At 43.2% G+C, this 20,734-nt stretch overlaps 3 protein-coding genes across 4 annotated transcripts in view; 1 reads left to right on the forward strand and 2 right to left on the reverse strand.

Annotated features, from left to right (window-relative positions):
* Positions 1 to 8,273, reverse strand: part of LOC311147514 (diacylglycerol kinase alpha-like) — a 37,710-nt gene extending 29,437 nt beyond the window's left edge. Inside the window, exons 1-3 of the mRNA XM_084184265.1 lie at positions 8,079 to 8,273; positions 1,299 to 1,397; positions 772 to 848 (exon numbers count right to left, since the gene is read on the reverse strand). Of these exons, the coding sequence (XP_084040391.1) occupies positions 772 to 848; positions 1,299 to 1,374 (153 nt within the window). The 5' untranslated portion in view covers positions 1,375 to 1,397; positions 8,079 to 8,273. The remainder of the gene's footprint in view (positions 1 to 771; positions 849 to 1,298; positions 1,398 to 8,078) is intronic.
* A 1,304-nt stretch (positions 8,274 to 9,577) lies between these two features.
* On the reverse strand, positions 9,578 to 17,010 carry LOC311147537 (E3 ubiquitin-protein ligase NRDP1). 2 transcript variants are annotated; one of them, XR_014614800.1, is made up of 8 exons: positions 16,891 to 17,010; positions 14,565 to 14,640; positions 12,588 to 12,703; positions 12,134 to 12,405; positions 11,798 to 11,933; positions 11,411 to 11,514; positions 10,735 to 11,169; positions 9,588 to 10,123 (listed from the first exon to the last, which is right to left on the reverse strand). XR_014614800.1 is itself a non-coding variant. In XM_084184288.1 (7 exons), the coding sequence occupies exons 3-7, from the start codon at positions 12,675 to 12,677 to the stop codon at positions 10,815 to 10,817; spliced, it is 957 nt and encodes a 318-aa protein (XP_084040414.1). In that variant the 5' UTR covers positions 12,678 to 12,703; positions 14,565 to 14,640; positions 16,891 to 17,008; the 3' UTR covers positions 9,578 to 10,814. The 2 variants fall into 2 exon arrangements, 1 of the variants encoding a protein (XP_084040414.1); XM_084184288.1 differs by having other exon boundaries at positions 9,578 to 11,169; positions 16,891 to 17,008.
* Positions 17,011 to 20,064: 3,054 nt separating this feature from the next.
* The window catches only part of LOC311148089 (zinc transporter ZIP5-like), a 28,633-nt gene continuing 27,963 nt past the window's right edge, over positions 20,065 to 20,734 (forward strand). Inside the window, exon 1 of the mRNA XM_084185001.1 lies at positions 20,065 to 20,247. Within this exon, the coding sequence (XP_084041127.1) occupies positions 20,071 to 20,247 (177 nt within the window). The 5' untranslated portion in view covers positions 20,065 to 20,070. The remainder of the gene's footprint in view (positions 20,248 to 20,734) is intronic.

Here is a 20,734-nt window from a genome sequence, read left to right on the forward strand (position 1 = left end):
GTTTCTTCAGACCCGCCAACAGTTCATTCACCTTCTCTCATCTCCGCTGTCCTTGAAAGTTGTCATATTTGTCGGCATGAAGACTCACATAGTTATATTCTTTCAGCACTGCAACATGCTCTGAACACACCAAACATACAGCTTTCCCATTCAATTCCGTGATTAAATAGGATGACCATTTTTCTTGGAACACTCTGCACTCTGCGTCCACTTTTCTCTTTTTTGACAGAGACATATTGGGGCAATGAGGGTGCCAAAGCACATAATGTTAAAAGTAGAAGCCGTAATAAATATCGCGGGCAAAACAAAGTAGCTCATTGGCTGCACGTGCTTGACCTACTTGCTCTGCCCCGGTATAAACAGTTTGCTTGCTTAACACAATTGCTATTACGCCATCCAGTGGACGCAATTGGAACAGCAGTTTATTTTATTGAAAAATTGCAGCGCATTTTTATACTTTACACAAATATATATATATTTTTTATCATCTCGCGGGCCGGATTAAACCCGTTTGCGGGCCTGATCCGGCCCGCGGGCCGTACGTTTGACACCCCTGATTTATATAGCAGTTCACTCAGGTAGTCATGTCACATTCATCAACATGATACATGTTTTAATTAAATTGGATTTACTATTAGGAAACCAATAATTGTTTTTGGGGGGTATCACATGAGCACAAGCTGTGTAGTAATGTACCCTAGACATTTATCAAGAGGGACTGAGAGCGGTTGTGGTGGGGTCAGTATCGACATGGCCATGGTTTCCTCTCACCTCTCCATGTCTGTGCTGGGCCAGCCTGCCATCCGCATCAAATTCCCTCAGCACATCTTTAACCCTCAGCCTGCAGTCTGGGATGAGAAGAAACACACACCACAAACTCTTATTTTAGAGTACTACAAACATCACACTGTCTAAGTAATGATTCTAACAGAGAATGCGTATAGAATCACAAATTATAAATCAGAAACTATACAGATGGAAAACTACAAATATGTTCTACATAGCAACATTCATACAAGACCGGTGTATTACGGCATTGAAATTCAAATGGATAACGGACCCTATGATAAGAAATCCAGTTTTCCAGTCCTTAAATGTTCCTTAACATTGATGTTCACAAAATGTCTAAATCCAGAGATCTACCAAGAAAAATTATGTGGGCGCAATGGTGCAACGTTTTGCAGATACTTAGAAATATGAGAGACACTCACCACCACTTCCAGATATGACAGCGTGTGGGTGTAAATGGAAAGGGGTGCATGGCTAAGGAGACTGCCTGCCTGCCTGTCTGTACTCACAGTCAATGTACTGCTGTAGCTGGATGAAGTCGACTGGGTTCAGCTCCTTCACCTCTGGGTCTGTGGGGGCGGACATGCTGCCTGCGTCTGCACAAACCGCTGGAGGGCGAGAGGAGGAGGAACACGAGTTGTATCAGTCTTCTGCTGTGTGAATGTGAAATGGAGGCGGCTCAGACATCAAACCAGAATTGTAAGCTGAACATAACAGTGAAAGGTGGTAACTCGCAAGGCTTTGTTTAGAAATAAAGTCGCAAGACGCTTCAGATCAGAACCCCATGCAAACCAGTTAGCAACGGCCTGTTTAAACCCACAAGATTTTAATCTGCAAATTGGCATGAACCACAGTTCAACACCAGCTCTGGCTTGCAAATACCCCTCAATGCCCTTTAGTCATCTCCAGTGATGATGTTAATAGGGTTCAGAGCAAACATTTGTCAGAAGCCCCTCTTCCCACTCCCATGTTTCAAAGGACATTCCATGTTTCAAATTACAATGAGCAAAACTATGTAGCCCCGTTCCAAGCTGCTAAGCATAAACAGCGTCAAGCTACACTTCACACCTCTGACCACTGTACTTTATTTAGAACGTCTCATGGCCCCAAAGCTCTAAATAAGCAGTATCAGGCCACAGACACACCAGAGACATTATACGTCTCAAGAGTTTCAGTCTCCCCAAAGCTTTGTTCTTTAAAATGTCTGACCCAGTTTTCCAAATCATAAAATAATTGTATTAACCATAATATCAGTTTAAAAATGGGTTACTGTTCCATTCCCTAATACCACCACAGGAGTATAGGTCAACCAGAGTCAGTATATATCTACAGCAGTCAGATGTCAAAAGTCAGTCATGGAGTAGTACTGAGAAAATCTAATTAAACTCCTAAACGCCCACTCTTTCCATGTGACGCGGAACCACAGCCTCTCTCTGCCAACAAAGGGTCACGCTGTTCCTACTAAATTCTCCTCAAAAAGGTTAGCAGCGTTGCCTAGCAGTTTTGTTCAGGCAGCCAATTAGCTGAGGGAGTAGAGAATTGACAGGAAAGTGCCACTTGTTGAGTAGGTTATTGTTTTTCGTCATGAATCTGGGAGGCAGCTCTGCAGAGAGGTCACTAGCTACCACAGCCACAAACCTAATCACACTGCTAACCCTAATGCCTAACCATAACCTTAAATTAAGACCAAAAAGCAACAATGAATTTTTACAATATAGACAATTTTGACTTTACAGCTGGCCTATCTAAGTGGAAATTACCCAGTTCTACCTCCAGGACAAAACTCATGACAATAAACGTTAACCTGCACTTGTTGATGGAAAAAGTGAAATATGGCAGGCCTTTAAATAAGAATCTTAACAACCAACTCCAACGACTTGTTTTATACTGCACATAATGCTACATTTTTGGATTCCTGTTAGGGCCTTAACCATACAGTTCAAATAATCAATCAAATAAAATCTGAATTGCTCATTTCTGCTAACTTGAACATTAAAAAAGTAATCTCTAAGAGCATAGTAAAGAAGTGCTTCTAAACAACACATGGAAAATCCAGTTTTAGGCTACTTCTAGATGCGTTCCCTTGCCTATGGCAATATGGCAGATGGCCGTTCTTCATGCCCTTCAAAGCAACACGCTGACATATGCATGCCTCTATTCCCTCATGTCGGACAGACGGTGTACAATCCTTGTCTGACATGATTTAAGCCAGAGCAACCTGGGTAAAATCTGATTCTCTACTTCCTGATCAGATATGATATTTGCATGCAGGATTTTTACATGCAGACTGGAAATCACTACCAGACAGAACAATGTGTGATATATATATATATATAAAAAAGGCACTGGAAGTCGAAAAGGGCCCCAAACTGGGCCACCTCATGAGCCCCCCATATCCCCCATCCCATCCCAACCTCACACACACGCGTCAGGATTGTGCCGATTGTGATAAACAGGTGAGTAGATTGGTAGAGCTGAAAGGGGGAGATCCAGGCAACCATCCATCCAGGCACAACAGAAACCTCAGCAGGTTCTTATCTGCCTGTGGAATGCCTCTGTGTTCTTAATACTCCCTTGTATACTGGGTGGCAGGTAGCCTAGCGGTTAGAGCATTGGGCCAGTAACTGAAATGAAGCTAGTTTGAATCCCAGAGCCGAGGTGGTGAAAAATCTGTCTGTGCCCTTGAGCAAGACACTTAACCCTAATTGCTCCAGAGTTGCCGTTGATAATGGCAGACCCTGGCCGTGACCATGTGTGTCCCCACTCTCTCTCAGGGGGAGTTGGGATATGCAAAAAAAACTTTTCCAATTCACACATGGCTATAATACACACTTATGCATGTGTTAAATAGGACAAATATAAGCACCCACCTAAATTACATCAGGTAGGTTAGCAGACGGAAGGAAGGACATGCTTGGTTGCTATGGAAAGTGTTTCCCCTACATCAGCTACGCTCCATTCGAGAATTGCCACGAGTGACTAATGGGAGGGAGGGAGGGCAGGGGAGCCCTCAGCCCAGCCAGCCGCTATGAGTGTTCCCCGGCGCCACCACCTCTCCTCCCACGCCACTCAGCTCTGCTTGGGCCTTCTAAACTAAAGGCCACACAGACTGGATTGCATTTCACATGTACAGTGGGGGAAAAAAGTATTTAGTCAGCCACCAATTGTGCAAGTTCTCCCACTTAAAAAGATGAGAGAGGCCTGTAATTTTCATCATAGGTACACGTCAACTATGACAGACAAATTGAGATTTTTTTTCTCCAGAAAATCACATTTTAGGATTTTTAATGAATTTATTTGCAAATTATGGTGGAAAATAAGTATTTGGTCACCTACAAACAAGCAAGATTTCTGGCTCTCACAGACCTGTAACTTCTTCTTTAAGAGGCTCCTCTGTCCTCCACTCGTTACCTGTATTAATGGCACCTGTTTGAACTTGTTATCAGTATAAAAGACACCTGTCCACAACCTCAAACAGTCACACTCCAAACTCCACTATGGCCAAGACCAAAGAGCTGTCAAAGGACACCAGAAACACAATTGTAGACCTGCACCAAGCTGGGAAGACTGAATCTGCAATAGGTAAGCAGCTTGGTTTGAAGAAATCAACTGTGGGAGCAATTATTAGGAAATGGAAGACATACAAGACCACTGATAATCTCCCTCGATCTGGGGCTCCACGCAAGATCTCACCCCGTGGGGTCAAAATGATCACAAGAACGGTGAGCAAAAATCCCAGAACCACACGGGGGGACCTAGTGAATGACCAGCAGAGAGCTGGGACCAAAGTAACAAAGCCTACCATCAGTAACACACTACGCCGCCAGGGATTCAAATCCTGCAGGGCCAGACGTGTCCCCCTGCTTAAGCCAGTACATGTCCAGGCCCGTCTGAAGTTTGCTAGAGTGCATTTGGATGATCCAGAAGAGGATTGGGAGAATGTCATATGGTCAGATGAAACCAAAATATAACTTTTTGGTAAAAACTCAACTCGTCGTGTTTGGAGGACAAAGAATGCTGAGTTGCATCCAAAGAACACCATACCTACTGTGAAGCATGGGGGTGGAAACATCATGCTTTGGGGCTGTTTTTCTGCAAAGGGACCAGGACGACTGATCCGTGTAAAGGAAAGAATGAATGGGGCCATGTATCGTGAGATTTTGAGTGAAAACCTCCTTCCATCAGCAAGGGCATTGAAGATGAAACGTGGCTGGGTCTTTCAGCATGACAATGATCCCAAACACACCGCCCGGGCAACGAAGGAGTGGCTTCGTAAGAAGCATTTCAAGGTCCTGGAGTGGCCTAGCCAGTCTCCAGATCTCAACCCCATAGAAAATCTTTGGAGGGAGTTGAAAGTCCGTGTTGCCCAGCGACAGCCCCAAAACATCACTGCTCTAGAGGAGATCTGCATGGAGGAATGGGCCAAAATACCAGCAACAGTGTGTGAAAACCTTGTGAAGACTTACAGAAAACGTTTGACCTGTGTCATTGCCAACAAAGTGTATATAACAAAGTATTGAGAAACTTTTGTTATTGACCAAATACTTATTTTCCACCATAATTTGCAAATATATTCATTAAAAATCCTACAATGTGATTTTCTGGAAGTTTTTTTCTCATTGTGTCTGTCATAGTTGACGTGTACCTATGATGAAAATTACAGGCCTCTCTCATCTTTTTAAGTGGGAGAACTTGCACAATTGGTGGCTGACTAAATACTTTTTTACCCCACTGTAGATGCTAGTACTGTTACTCATCCTGTGAATGGGGGAATACTCCCTCTCTCTAAATCAGGGGTGTTAAACATACAGGGTCCAATCCAGCCCACAGGTGGTTTGAGAGAAAAAAAATGACTAAAGGGGCAAAATGACTAAAACCAAATAGAAACAGTGTAGAAATGATAATGGACCTACAAATATATTGTGTCCAGCTTGCTAATAATCACCTAAATGAAAGCTAGATAGGGAGCATTGAAAATTCCAAAATCGATGGATAGAGGACTATTTTTTGCACATTTTGACGGCGAGGAAATATAACCAATTTTCAGTGCGGCCCTCCGGACCTTGGTGAAGACCGAATGCGCCCCCCGGGGCTAAATGAGTTTGACATCCCTGCTCTAAATGGACCCTTTGCTCAGAAGGTCACCTCTCAGGGTTCATCCAAAATAAAACAAAGCCTGTGACATGAGTTTTGCAAAGTTTTGTATATTTTTTATTGAGTGTTGACCACAGAGCTGGAGTGCAACTTCTTGATAACAAAGTTTGGATCACTGGAACTTCACCCTTTACTTGGTTAATGACATTTGAGACGTAAACAACAAATGTCAGATGTCAGGCAGGGTTTGTCTGAGTGGAAAAACTGACTTTGGCTCCTATGCATGAATCACACATTTCTGGCAAATGTGGGCGAGGCACAGCTTGTTGCCTCTTTTTTATACCAAACAATGAGTGTATGGCCCATCACTCTTGACATCACTAAAATACTATTAAGCAGGCTGTGTGTTGCCGAGGAACACTGTGGTGCATACAATACAGAAGAAAACACAAACCCGCCTGGACTTGTGAGGGTGCACCCCTCCCTCCTGTAACCACACCACTTTCACGTTCTGAGCGTTGGCACATGTTTGGAGGAACTTTTTACTCTTACTGTACTGCCATTATAAAACCATTTTAATGTACAATCTGTGTATAGGGCAATGGGAGTAAATGATCACTTTTTTGGATTGTTTACCATCATGCCAACACACACACACACACAATCCCTCTCTAGCTCTATTGAGCACCATTAGATTAATTTAATTAATTACATTTAATTTCTCTGCAGAAACAGTGTGACCCGCTTCCTGATGCGTCTGTAGAGATAGTCTGTTTCCTAACCAACAGGTTGACCTGACCAGGAATGCCTCTATCTGTGTTTCCCTGATTACTTACCTGTGCAGGGAGATCTGATACATATTACGAGTATGACTTTTTCAATAAGAGACTAGACAGTCTTTCCCGGAATGAGGATAACGTTTCAGTTTTTTGGCAACCAATTTTCCGGTGGGGAGGGAAACCAGTAAATGGTATAGATTTAGTAGGAACTGATGACCTCACTTGACTTGAATGGAAATGCTAAAATTACACTGGCAAGGAAAATGACCATCTGGTTTCAAATCCCTAAAATGTTCTGGGTAATCTGTTGTTCAAATAATAGTCCTGTTTATAGAATAGTTGTTAACAGGGTTAACAAGGCACCCTTTAGGCCATGTCATGCTGGCAATATGTCCAGCTAAAAATACACACTCAAAAGACACAATTAAAAGTTTCAGAACCATCCCTGTGACTGTTTGTGGTTTCATGCCCCAGAAATATTTAAAATGTTATAGGAAACCTGATGAAAGCCCAAAATGTAGTTCAGCTCAATATGACTGCTACTTACAAACATATTATAAATGCATGGCCAGAAGTGCGTGGCCAGAAGACCTAGTTTACCCATAGGTAACTTAATTAAGGAGACACATACCAAGGGAAATATAAGCACACAGCTAAGTAAATATATCAGAAGGGACAAACATAATGTCTTTAATGGTACAACTGTGGTTATTGTGTGTTGAGTAATGTGTTGCTTTGTCAGCTGTTTTAATAATTTAGGTGGCAAGTAGGTTTATTCTTCACAAAGTCAAAAGTTATTTGCAAGGATGTCACATTGTTAATGAAAATCATATAAACCAAAATTGCATTTTCCATCCAGACAGAGCTCCTTGCATCAAGAGTCCACCATAGGTCTGCAGGCAGTTACAAAAGTTGTCTCCAACCTATCATCTCCAACCTGTCTGGTCTACAAAATTGAGCCATAAGTGTGACAGTTTAACACCATGTAAACCTTATACAGTATGTTCAACTTATTTTCTTAGTAGCTTATCTATCTAGGCTATAAAACATGTCCTATGTTAAAGAGGAGCATGTCTAAAGGTTAGGCTATAGGTTTCAAAGGGGAGAAACGTACCACTTGTACCAGAAGCTGCAGATGTATCCAATGTATATAGAAACCAATCATTGGATGTATCAGTAGGCTACCACTCAAAAGTTGCCTGTTTTGCCCACCCAGGGAACCAACTGAGATCCGTTGGGCGTGGCGAGGGATACTGTCTCTCCCATGAAATATTTATCTTACCCAAACTTGGCAGTGGTGCAACGAATCATTCACAGGCAATATATGTATGCAAAGTTGTAAACAGGCATACACGATTCATTGAACTTCAGCCAGTAGTACTGAGTGAGGGCTGTTTTGAGCATGAATTAGCCTACCTATATTTCGCGATGATGAGCGTTGTCCGTCCGTCGTCCTTCAAGCGGATTGTCGTGCGGTTCGTCCAGTAAGATATTTCCTCCGCGAGGATCGAGGCACGATTCTAAGTTTTTACACGCAACAAATCGACGGAAACTGTCTCTGGACGCTGCAATAAAGGTAGTCTAGTTGTCAGCTTTCATTTACCCAGAGATAATAAGAAAGATTGGCTGACTGCCACGCCCGACTCAGCTATTTCCCCCTCCCTAGCTATAAAAAAAAGCAAAGCACCGCCTCGAACTGTCATCTGCCGGCACTTTGACCAACGCCGTGATGTAACCTACATTGGGCTTGTCCTATCTACCCCAGTCTAGTCTAGTAAATGGATGTGCGTTCTTCTCTCATCATTTATGTGCCTTGCCCTAGGCAATAGAGCAGCGATGGACAAATCCAGTTGCAATCGATAGGACTTCATTTTTTCCTATATTTGATTTTCAATGCACTGTGAGCCTATAGCGCACTACATCTTCAGCCAAGAGGTCTGGACCAGTTTCGCCTCGATCACACCGACAGTTTTATTGCATTGTGGTACACCGGAAGTACATTCATTTCCAATGGAACGCTGCCTTTGCCTTGCAGCATTGCACTGCATAGGCAGTTGCAGTACGTTATATGTAGTGCATACGTTGGATTTATCAAACTGTATGCATAGACGGCTTGACAGAAATGGTAGCAGAAGGTGAATGTCGAACTTTTGTTGCACACATATCCAGATGATGCTGTGTACCATTTTGCGCAATGACACTGTCGGTGTGATCAAGGCGTAAATTCGATAAATCCAATGTATGCACCACACAGAACTCACTGCAACTGCCTCTGCAATCAAACGCAGCGTTCAATGGAGATGAATGTAGTTCTGGTGTACCAAAATGCAATGATACTGTCGGTGTGATCGAGACGTTAGGCCTATGAGCTCCCAATTGCCTTGTTACGTTAGTAGTTTATATTATGCAACATCAAAGATAATCCAATGTGACAGATAGCAGTCCCATAACAGGGTGTGTTGAGGCAATGATGGATTGACAGTAGCCTAATTATTGATTCTGACCCTTTGAGGGCGTGAATTTATGAGGTTGAAGCACTGAACAAATTGGCATACAGGTAAAAAGGCGTCTCAATCCATTAGATAATTTAATACCAGATGATGAACCAGAGGATTTTCAGGCACAATAACAAAAAGATGCCATTTGGTAAAGCACATGACATTCCAACCATTCACAACAAAGGGAAGGATTTAAAAGGAAAATCCTCAATAGAGAGTATGGGCTGCTGGCAAGAGCTCACTAGACACTGCTGCTGTAGACACACAATGTCTGACCATGTGGGTGTTTGTGTGGGTAGACGGAGAGAGCTCTGCCAGATAGGCTGCTGCTTAGAGCGCTAATCATCAGAAATCATGATGTATAGAGGCCCTGCATGTAGGAATGACTCAATGCCGTCAGAAAAAAGCCATGCAGTACAGACAGTACCATGATGACAATCACGATCACAATTTTATTTTTTTCCTTTGTCACAGCACAAAAGATAAAAGGACACAAAATGGCAGAAAAAAAATATAGGATACAGAAAAAAATCCAAATTGATCTCTATTTAATTGAAATGTTTGTACATTCTGGTGACACTAACAAAGTAGATTTGAAGTTAGATTTCCACATGGTTGTTTTTGACTGCATGTCTTTAGATCAAGTCCCTTGTCGTTTGTTACTAAGTATCGTTCAGTAATTCAAAGCTTTTAGATAAAATAGTTTGGTAAAAATATGAATTGTCAATATCAACACAAACAAGCATCAACCATTATTAAAATGAAACAGGTAAGGCTACACAATGTTACATTCCAATGGTTTAACGTCAATTGGACCCAACTTCATGTTCACTATGTACAACAGAAGCAAAGAACAATGAGCTTCAATTGTCTAAAATGACAAATGTATTTACATAACACAAAAAACATCTTCAAGCATACTGCATCTAGCGTGGAGATGCCGCCCCAGCACGTCTTCAAAATCTATAAATAAAATGCATGGCACAAAAAAATGTCATAAAGGAGAAGAAAAACATCATGGCATATTAGCAAAAACAATGCTGAAGTCAGCAAATGTCCAGAGCAGCATTCTGAAACACATGGATGCCAACTGACAAAATTCACATTGTCTAATTACTGTATAACAAGAATAGCTAGAGAATGTGTATATTTTTTCAATATAATATTTGTATTTACATGATTTTTTAAATACTAATTCATTTACATAATTGAAGGTATAGGATGGGGGGAAGTAGAGAAGCTTAGGAGAAGATCAGACATAGCTTTTTATTATGCCACTCTTGTAAACATTCCATCTTAGAATATCCTGGGTATTATCAGTTAACTTCTCTTTTTACAGGTGTATTTTTGGAAATGTCCTTTTAAGGCAAAGATATTAAACAAGCTCATATGTAAGTAATACTCTTCTGCTCATTTTAGGAGCCATTCAGATCTTTTCATTTCCCCTACACCCTTTCACTTATCTTTAAAGAGATAAAAACTGACATATCAACTGTCATTAAGAAATAGACCCATAATTATCATTCAATTGAGAAGGGGAGTATTTTTTTTTTTAGAGAGGTGGAATAACTCACTAATCAAAACGCCCGGTTTGCACTCCTCTCTGCCATGCTAGACCCCCCTGCTCCTAGTGTTGGGTTATTATAGGATCTCCTTATAAGATCTCCTCCACCCCATGGGCAAAGATCATGACCAGGCCAGGCTCTAGGATCATGTCCTCTCCCATGTGTTGGTTCTCACAGGCCATCACCACCACCGCCTGTTTTCCAGGGATCCTCTTGGCCACATAGTTTTCATAGTAGCGCCGGTTCATCTGCCGCGTCTCTAGCGTGGCCAGGCCCTGTGGCCAGTTCCTTTCGTGGGCATTCTCGATCAGGTCGTTAACGATGGACAGAGGACAGCCGCTGTCGATGAGTGAACGCTTGATGACCGCCTGGAGAACTGCGTCTGGCGTGGAGATCATCCCGCCCCAGCGCGTCACCCGCACAGGTTGGAGGGAGTTGACCCATCTGTTGGGCAGGTGAGGAACAAGTGAGATGTGGAATAGGGACTTTAGCTCTAAAGCACTTTGTGACAACACTGCTGATGTAAAAAGGGCTTATTAAATATGATTGATTTTAAAGCGAGTTTGAGTGATTGTAGCACATTCAAACAATATCCAACATAATAGATTTTAGGCTGAAATCAAGTGCTGAAACTTCTGAAAATATCCTAGAGGAGAGGGCCAAGGGGACAGGAGAGTAAACTCACTCCAGGATCTCGTTGTACTCAATGCTCTCCTCCAGGTTCTGCATGTTGGGGTTGGCACCGCGTATTGCTCTCATGTAAGCTTTAAGCAGCTGGATGTCCCGTTTCTGACAGAGGAAGACACACATCAGATCCCTGACCATTGAGGAACAGAGCACTAATGGATTTGCATACAGGTATATCACAGGAGGTTGGTGGCGCCTTAATTGGGGAGGACGGGCTCGTTGTAATGGCTGGAGGGGAATGGTATCAAATACATCAAACACATGGTTTCCATATGTTTGATGCCATTCCATTCGCACCGTTCCAGCCATTTATATAGCCGTTCTCCCCTCAGCAGCCTCCACTGAGGTATATGTATGCAACGTGTGTGTGTGTGTGTGTGCTTACTTGTTCCCCCAGCTGGTGTTTGTGCTCTGCAGCATTCTTCTCTAGTTCAGAGATCTTGGTCTGCTGCTGCTGTACCACGCCACGTATGTGCTTGATGCAGTTGTGGTTGCACATCTCATCTTTCGGCATCTCCAGCCTGTGGAGAAATTGTGACATTTTGAAATTAAACCACTAGGTCACTCTAGAGACCACTACAATACTAAATACAAGACTAGATAATCTCACGTTCTGCAGTGGTGGTGCGGCATGCCCAGCAACTCAAAAGTCACAGCCATGTTTTTCCATTCTGGCCGGTCTGTTCTACTCTGCTGTGTAATGTGCTCTAAGGTCACTCACCCACAGCCCTCCTCACAGTTGACAGGTCTTTTGGGGTTGTGTTCACAGTCCTTCAGGTGAGACTGTAGTTGATCTAGCCGCAGTGTGGCTGTGCAGCCGAAGCCGGCATTGTCACAAGCGATTTGGAGTTTGGAGAGCATGTTGCGCATGATGCGGGGCACAGGCCGGAGGTGAGCCAGTGTCACCACGCTGCGGTCCACAGGACAGATCTGCTGCTGGTTGAACCACTGGGTGATGCAGGCGTTGCAGAAGGCATGCTCACAGTGTGGGGCCTAGACATAGGAGAAAAAGGAGCAGAGATGGAAAAAGGGAAGATGGGAGGGGGAAATAAGTATATTGTTTTAAATCGGTGAAAGGTCTATATTAAGAACTCAGTGATAACCTGTCTAAATAAAGGATTAATAAAATAAGTCCTTGCAATAGATCTGGCCGAGAGGTATAGAAGGACACTAACCTGCACTGGCTCCTCCAGTACCATACTACAGATGGGACACAGCAGGTCTTCATCCACCTCCCCTTGGAACCTGGTGACGTCGTACCCCATGGCACATCACTGATACACACCAGTTTCTGCAGAATACAAGCAGGCTAGGTGAGTCAATGCCTGGAGAAAATCAATTTCACACCAATGCAAACCTGTCCAGGAGTGTTTATGGGATATCTGCAGAAGCACTGCAGCAAAATGAACATACGCACCCTATCCTGTGCAATGAACATAACTTCAAGGTCAAGCCTTGTTACCATATTAAACAACTTCAGCTACAGTGCCTTCGGAAAGTATTCAGACACATTTTGTTACGTTACAGCCTTATTAAAATAAATCCTCAGCAATCTAAACACAATACCCCATAATGACAAAGCAAAAACAGGTTTTTAAAAATGTTTGCTAATTTATTAAATATGAAAAACAGAAACACCTTATTTACATAAGTATTCAGACCCTTTGCTATGAGACTCGAAATTGAGCTCAGGTGCATCTTGTTTCCTTTGATCATCCTTGAGATGTTTCTACAACTTGATTGGAGTCCATCTGTGGTAAATTTAATTGATTGGACATGATTTGTAAAGGCACACACCTGTCTATATAAGGTCCCACAGTTGGCAGTGCATGTCAGAGCAAAAATCAAGCCATGAGGTCGAAGGAATTGTCCTTAGAGCTCAGAGACAGGATTTTGTCAAGACACAGATCTGGGGAAGGGTACCAAAACATTTCTGCAGCATTGAAGGTCCCCAAGAACACAGTGGCCTCCATCATTCTTAAATGGAAGAGGTTTGGAACCACCAAGACTCTTCCTAGAGCTGGCCGCCTGGCCGAACTGAGCAATCGGGGGAGAAGGGCCTTGGTCAGGGAGGTGACCAAGAACCTGATGGTCACTCACAGAGCTCCAGAGTTCCTCTGTGGAGATGGGAGAACCTTCCAGAAGGACAACCATCTTTGCAGCACTCCACCAATCAGGCCTTTATGGTAGAGTGGCCAGACAGAAGCAACTCCTCAGTAAAAGGCACATGACAGCCTGCTTGGAGTTTACCAAAAGGCACCTAAAGACTCTCAGACAATGAGAAACAAGATTCTCTGGTCTGATGAAACCAAGATTGAACTCTTAGGCCTGAATGCCAAGCGTCACGTCTGGAGGAAACCTGGCACCATCCCTATGGTGAAGCATGGTGGTGGCAACATCATGCTGTGGGGATGTTTTTCAGCAGCAGGGACTGGGAGACTAGTCAGGATCGAGGGAAAGATGAATGGAAGCAAAGTACAGACAGATCCTTGATGAAAACCTGCTCCAGAGCGCTCAGGATCTCAGACTGGGGCGAAGGTTCACCTTCCAACAGGACAACGACCCTAAGCACACAGCCAAGACAACGCAAGAGTGGCTTCGGGACAAGTTTCTGAATGTGCTTGAGTGGCCCAGCCAGAGCCCGGACTTGAACCCAATCTAACATCTCTGGAGATACCTTAAAATAGCTGTGCAACAACGCTCCCCATCGAACCTGACAGAGCTTGAGAGGATCTGCAGAGAAGAATGGGAGAAACTCCCCAAATACAATTATGCCAAGCTTGTAGCGTCATACCCAAGAAGACACAAGGCTGTAATCGCTGCCAAAGGTGCTTCAACAAAGTACTGAGTAAAGGGTCTGAATACTTATGTAAATGGTTCTTCAGTTAATTATTTGTAAGAAATTAGCACAATTTTTTTTTTTTTACTGTTTTTGCTTTGTCATTATGGGGTATTGTGTGTAGATTGATGAGGGGAAAAAACAATGTAATACATTTCAGAATAAGGCTATATATAACCTAACAAAATTTGGAAAAAGTCAAGGGGTCTGAATACTTTCCGAAGGCACTGTATATCATTATACTAAACAATTTGGAGTGGCTCATTAGCTTGAGAGAATTAGTGAGAGAACAAAAGAAAAGCAGTGGTGTTACCTCGCTCACAAATGGTCCTCATTTCTCCCATTCAGCAGGACTGTCAAAGGTCACATGGAGTGGTTTGGATGACACACTGTATGGGGAGACAGACACAATCAGACCCATAGCTAAGCCTAACTGGGTAGCACATTTCCAGGCATTTACTAGGAATAGTATAGGACCTTATGGCAATTACACAGTAAGTAGGCCTACACAATATCCTTGGAATTAATCATGACATGCATCTTCATATTATGCTTCTCAGACCAGGCACAGTGCAGGTGCACAAATCGAAGTGCATAACAATGAAATAATGATTGGTAGCTTAGCTGTAAAATAAGTGGGGCACAGCGATAACATCTAGCTAGTATCTAAATTGATGGTCTTTCTGGCATACTGAAGATGATGAAACAGGGCATCAGCGTAGAGTTTGATCTGACTAGGGTTTATTTTCTCAGGTGGTGGCTGAGAGTATTCTGATTAACACAATAGTATAATCACAACTACACCATATATACAAAAGTATGTGGACACCCCTTCAAATTAGTCGATTCGGCTATTTCAGCCACACCCATTGCTGACAGGTGTATAAAATAGAGCACACAGCCATGCAATCTCCATAGACAAACATTGGCAATAGAATGGCCTTACTGAAGAGCTCAGTGACTTTCAACGTGGCACTGTCATAGGATGCCACCTTTCCAACAAGTCAGTTCGTCAAATTTCTGCCCTGCTAGTGCTGCCCCGGTCAACTGTAAGTGCTGTTATTGTGAAGTGGACATTTCTAGGAGCAACAACGGCTCAGCCGCGAAGTGGTAGGCCACACAAGCTCACAGAACTGGACCACGAGTGCTGAAGCCCGTAGCGCGTACAAATAGTCTCTCCTTGGTTGCAACACTCACTACCGAGTTCCAAACTGCCTCTGGAAGCAACGTCAGCACAAGAACTGTTCGTCGGGAGCTTAATGAAATGGGTTTCCATGGCCGAACAGCCATACACAAGCCTAAGATCACCATGCGCAATGCCAAGCATCGGCTGGAGTTGTGTAAAGCTTGCCGCCATTGGATTTTGGAGCAGTGGAAACACGTTCTCTGGAGTGATGAATCACGCTTAACCATCTGGCAGTCCGACGTACGAATCTGGGTTTGGCGGATGCCAGGAGAACGCTACTTGCCCGAATGCATAGTGCAACTGTAAAGTTTTGTGGAGGAGGAATAATGGTCTGGGGCTGTTTTTCATGGTTCGGTCTAGGCCCCTTAGTTCCAGTGAAGGGAAATCTTAACATTACAGCATATTGTACAATGACATCCTAGACAATTCTGTGCACAAAGCGAGGTCCATACAGAACTGGTTTGTCGAGATCGGTGTGGAAGAACTTGACTGGCCTGCACAGAGCCCTGACCTCAACCCCATCGAAGACTTTTGTGATGAATTGGAACGCCGACTGCGAGCCAGGCCTAATCGCCCAACCTCACTAATGCTCTTGTGGCTGAATGGAAGCAAGTCCCCGCAGCAATGTTCCAACATCTAGTGGGAAGCCTTCCCAGAAGAGCATAGGCTGTTATAGCAGCAAAGGGGGGACCAACTCCATATTAATGCCCATGATTTTGGAATGAGATGTGCAGGTGTCCACATACTTTTGGTCATATAGTGTTGCTACTATAGATGATAGACTGTAGTTTAAATCAAATTAGGCTGTTCATTAGGCTATTCTGTTTTCCTAGACACACAAGTCAAGACTGATCAAGGAATGTGGGGGAAAGCTAGAACAACAGAACCATAACATTGGATTGAAAAACAATGTCCTAATGGTAGAATAAAAGGACAATATTTCTGAAATTGAGAAAATCTCTGTTTTACACACTTGCTGTCTAATCTGTATGCCAACTGTCTAGCCTCCCATTATATGAGTGGAGGCTCGTATTGGCCAAGCTTACTGGTGACCTATTTTCAGTAACGTTATGGCAGCAGCACTACATAGCAGACTGTGGAGTGGTTAAATAAGAGATCCCTTTCTCATATCTAACTATCTGATATTACTGGGCATTTTACAGACTGTGACAATCTAACGTTAGCCCCTAGATATACAGCTTGCTAGCTATGAATGTACTGCAGCTTATAGCTAGCGAGTTGCCACCAAACATTCGTTTTTTTGTTTAGAAAATAGCTAAACCCAACTAGCTAGTTAGCTAATGCTGGCTACCTAGCTAGCACTGCAGCTGACTAGCTAACATTAGCTAGCCAACTGTTGGCTATCAGCAGGCTGTTGTTGACTTGCTAGCTATATCAGACTAACCATTTCCCCCCAAAAATAAAACAATCTGTTATCAGAATAAACACTTACGTGTTTGAGGCGCAAGCAAAATTGCTGCTACAATTTCAGACCTCTCTGCTGATTAGCTAGCTAGGTATGGTAGCTGGTTTAGCAAGCAAGCCACTCCTACACCTCCTCGCGGTGCTATGCAACCAGAGAGGGGGGTGTCCGAAATTATTTAAATCAAATTATATCATTTTTTTTAGGATACAATTATTTTCTTTCGTTTTTCTGTTGACATACTTGAAAGAATATATAACTAAATCTTGTTTGTAATTCAGCATGTGTCTTTGGATATGGGCTCTCAAGTTTGGGGCCATCCTCCAGTTTCCTGTGGAATTTTTATTTATTTTTTGTCATTTTAGCAGACGTTCTTATCCAGAGCGACTTACAGTTAGTAAGTGCATACATTTTTTCATACTGGCCCCCGTGGGAAACGAACCCACAACCCTGGCATTGTCCTCCCGAGTGGCGCAGTGGTCTAAGGCTCTGCATCGCAGTGCTAGCTGTGCCACTAGAGATCCTGGTTCGAATCCAGGCTCTGTTGTAGCCGGCTGCGACCGGGAGACCCACGGGGTGGCGCACAATTCACACAGGGTAGGGGAAGGAATGGCCGGCAGGGATGTAGCTCAGTTGGTAGAGCATGGTGTTTGCAACGCCAGGGTTGTGGGTTTGATTCCCACGGGGGGGCCAGTATGAGAAATAAAAAAAATAATGTATGCACTCACTAACTGTAAGTCGCTCTGGATAAGAGTGTCTGCTAAATGACTAAAATGCAAGTGCCATTCTCTACCAACTGAGCTACACGGGGCCTTTATTTAACTGGTGGCAGACTCCTAGAGTCCTCTGGGAGATTACACACTGGGGGACCACTCACTTTCCTCCTCTTTTTTTTCAGGGTGTCACTGCCTCTTGTGGGGTCAAGACCACCACAGATGAAGGCCATAGATGAACCAGCGAGGAGAGGGTATCTTCTTTGATGAGGTTTAACAGCAGTTGGCATCCAATAAATGCTGCATTACCGCCACCTACTAGACTGGAGTATAACCCCCTTATACTTTGCTTAAAAAAATAGAATAAAAAAATAAATATTAACATTTACCATACTCCACAATTTAAATCTATTTGGTCCTACTTCAGGCCAACAGCCTGAAAGAATGGGACACCACCACTTAACACGCCCTGTAACTCTTCTGACATCAAATCTCGCACACCCAAATACCTCTCTGCAGCTGCCACCACAACCTCTATTTTCTGCGACTTATGTTCCATCCCAGCAGTACAGTTGATAGCCATTGCTATAAATGCCAAAAATCCAATCTTACTGAAACATATATCACTTGTTGGTTTATCCCTCTGTACTGGTACAGATCTACTACTCACACCACTCCTCTCAGGATCCCTCCCCCTTGACCCATCTTCCTCTACTTTCTTCACACTTCTCACACCTAGGAACCTGACTCCTACACCCTGCTGCCACATGCCCATAAGCTTGACACCTGTAACAACGTAATGTTTTCGGCACAAAAGATCATACAGGGTAACTTTATATCCTAACATCACTTTGTCGGCCAAAGACTCAACATCAAAACGCAAAAGAACAGACAATGACTCTTCTGTTTCACCAGTCACGCCACCCTGTCTGCATCGCACCAAACGACGAGCATCACAATCACCAGGAATCTTCCTCTTCAGTTGGTCAGCTTTCACATTTACCTCTAACCCAGTAATCACTCCTTTCAATGTCACTATTTTCTTGAGAGCAAAACAATTCACATCTCTGGCCCCCATTCGTTTAACACAGAGCGCCTGCTACCTCTGACCAGCAGAAACACAAACAATTATCACAAGACCACTTCTGGTTACCCTCACCAATTACACAGCACCCAACTTTGTTTTCACCCACCCTGAAACCACAAAGATCAGCCAAAAGGCAAGGGTCCACTTTTTCCGAAAACTTCACTCCTACTGTCACAGACTCATCTTTATCCTGACCATCGGTGCAAGCCTAGCGCTCAACAGTGCATCCCACTTGTAAAGCCCAGGAGAGGGTGTGCTGGCTCTTGGGTTCAAGAGAGAGTTCTCCTCTTTGGACTTTTGACTGTTAAAGTCAGACTCATAATCTATTATCCCATTAGGCCCAGTCATCCCTCTCTTTCATGAATGATCGTGAGATATTACTACTTCCTTGTAATGTATTCTTCAACATTTAAAGGGGCAATCTGCGGTTGAAAAAATAAGAAAGAGGTCACCCCACCTCTGTTTTGGTAAAAAGCTGAGGGACGGGCCTGGAGAAATGTAACCACTCTCAAATTCATAGACAGAGCAATGGATGCAAGGACTGCCCAGCCAAGATATCAACGTTACAGTTTTAAGCATGTTTTAAGCCTATGCAGCGTTTGTTTACATGTTCAATGTTGACAGACATTGGAGTAAAACAAGGTTATATTTTGGGTTCTGATGGGGTACGACAGTTGAACTAAGCTCATGAGGCATTTATAAATTATATTCATATAATTTATACATCCAAAAATGGACGCAGCAACTGCTGCTTGCCCCTTTAAGTGATAACAATTTGCATACAGTAGCCCTTATCATCAGAGGTTGAGATAATTATTATTTTTGTGGAAATTCATTCAATTCAACCCTTGTTAGGCTACATTGTTAAATCCTCCACCTATTATTATATTGGTTTGAAGATGTTGCAGTAGCCCAGTTATTGCAGCAACTGTTCCAGGACATGGATATCATACGATTAGGAACACTTCTCACGTGCCTTGAGCAGGGCAATCCATCCTGCTGCATTGGAAAAGGTAGGTCAATTGCCGTAATCAATGCTTTGCGGCCTCCCTTATCTGTTTCATGACTCAGTTAACGAGTCGTTATAATACTACCTCAGAAAAACAAAAGACAATAACCCCAGGCTCTTCAACCCTCTGATCAGCAGGGCAAGAGAAGATGTATTTCAGGACTGGCGAAAGTAACCCGTGTGAGTAGCCTATAGGCATAATAAAATGTGTACGATTTTGTAGGTTCACGGACTGTAAGAAGTTTGGCAATTTTGTAGCGTTTGGCTGCTTGTAAGTGTTACAGTTTGGCGGACTAAATGATAAACACACTGGCAGCATTAAGAAGTTATTGAGACTGTTCACGTTACGTGACTTTTGAATAAACTTGCCTCCATATTGCTTTGTGCAGTTAATTTCTAGGATGTCACCTCTACTGACACTCGCGGTATTTGTCTGTCTGCTGGAGTTCGGGACAGGGGCGCGACCATCTCTCAGTGGCATAGTGGAAACGCCATGGAATACGACAGACAGAACATCAAATGGAAGCCGACATGAGGTATCAGCAGTCGAACATTTAGACGAGGCTTTTGAGGAGCAGGTGAGAATATGTAGAAGACGGCCTATGCCATTTTTCTAACTTGATCATTATTCATCAGAATATTTCGAGAGTGCTCTTCTCGACGTTTGATGGCCTGATAAATCCTACCCCTCAAACCTATGTGAACTTTCCTCCACGTCTAAATGTGATGAGTTTGCGGCATATTTCAGAGATAAGATAACCAACATTAGGCTGAGTATCAGTCAAGCAAGACCTGATGAGAAGTTTGATGATTTGTGCCCAATCCTACCATGCAAAAGCACTATGGATGTATTTTCCCTGGTTGACAGACTTACTTGCTCATTAAAGTTATATCACAATTTAAGCCTTCTACTTGCCTTCTCGATCCTATCCCCACCACCTTCGAAACAGTTTTTAATTGCATATCTGAAGAAGTGCAAGCTATTGTTAATCACTCCCTGTTCACAAGCACTTTCCCCACTGCACAGAAAACTGCTATGGGTGAAACGCCTTCTGAAGAAAAGTA

This window comes from Coregonus lavaretus (genome assembly GCF_964263955.1).
Source record: "Coregonus lavaretus genome assembly, chromosome: 20".
Classification (NCBI taxonomy): Eukaryota; Metazoa; Chordata; class Actinopteri; order Salmoniformes; family Salmonidae; genus Coregonus; species Coregonus lavaretus.

What these genes read in the sequence shown, in the direction of transcription:
- LOC311147537 (XM_084184288.1), bottom strand. Translation starts at nt 12,677, where the DNA reads ATGGGGTACGACGTCACCAGGTTCCAAGGGGAGGTGGATGAAGACCTG. An exon ending in AACTGTGAGGAGGGCTGTGG is followed by an intron (nt 11,934 to 12,133) that starts GTGAGTGACCTT and finishes ATTTCTCCACAG; the next exon opens with GCTGGAGATGCCGAAAGATG. An exon ending in GAGTACAACGAGATCCTGGA is followed by an intron (nt 11,170 to 11,410) that starts GTGAGTTTACTC and finishes CCTGCCCAACAG; the next exon opens with ATGGGTCAACTCCCTCCAAC.